This window comes from Eimeria mitis, genomic scaffold (genome assembly GCF_000499745.2).
Source record: "Eimeria mitis Houghton genomic scaffold, Emh_scaff732, whole genome shotgun sequence".
Taxonomy (NCBI): Eukaryota; Apicomplexa; class Conoidasida; order Eucoccidiorida; family Eimeriidae; genus Eimeria; species Eimeria mitis.
Genome location: NW_013575348.1, coordinates 15804 through 16359, shown reverse-complemented (window position 1 = coordinate 16359; position 556 = coordinate 15804). Strand labels below are relative to the sequence as shown.

General features: G+C 63.5%; 1 protein-coding gene across 1 annotated transcript in view; it reads left to right on the top strand.

The window, feature by feature from the left end:
* Positions 1–303: 303 nt before the first annotated feature.
* EMH_0021000 (uncharacterized protein) overlaps positions 304–556 on the top strand; it is a gene marked incomplete at both ends in the record, with an annotated part of 1420 nt that continues 1167 nt past the window's right edge. Inside the window, one exon of the mRNA XM_013501673.1 lies at positions 304–306. Coding sequence (XP_013357127.1) covers positions 304–306 — 3 coding nt within the window. The remainder of the gene's footprint in view (positions 307–556) is intronic.

Genomic DNA, 556 nt, shown 5'->3' with positions numbered 1-556 from the left:
TGCTGCTGCTGCTGCTGCTGCTGCTGCTGCTGCTGCTGCTGCTGCTGCTGCTGCTGCAGGGGTTTGGCGGGCCTCGGCCTCCGAAGGAGTGGAGAAGGAGGGTACCGCAGGAGGCAGAGGGGCCCCCAGGTGAGGGGCCCCTGCATGCAGCAGCAGAAACAGCAGCAGCAGCACGGGGTGCTGCTGCTGCTGCTCCTGCTGCTGCTCCTGCTGCTGCTGCTAATGATAAAAGCAACGGCAGCATACCGACACCACCACCGCCAGCTGCTGCTGCTGCTGCTGCTGCATCCACTGGCAGTGCAAATGGTGCTGTAGCAGCAGCACCAGCAGCAACAGCTGCAGCAGCAGCTCCACCTGCTGGTAGTAGTACCGACAAAGGCCCAGCATCTTCCGCTGCTTCGCCTGCTGAGCAGCAGCAGCAGCAGCAGCAGCAGCAGAAGCCTCCTGGTGATTTGCATGCGAGCCCTGCTGCTGCTGCTGCTGCTGCTGCTGAGGTCCCCTCTGCGCCTTCAAGGAGAGAAGTGCCTCCCGGCGCCTCACCCAAGGAACACCATCA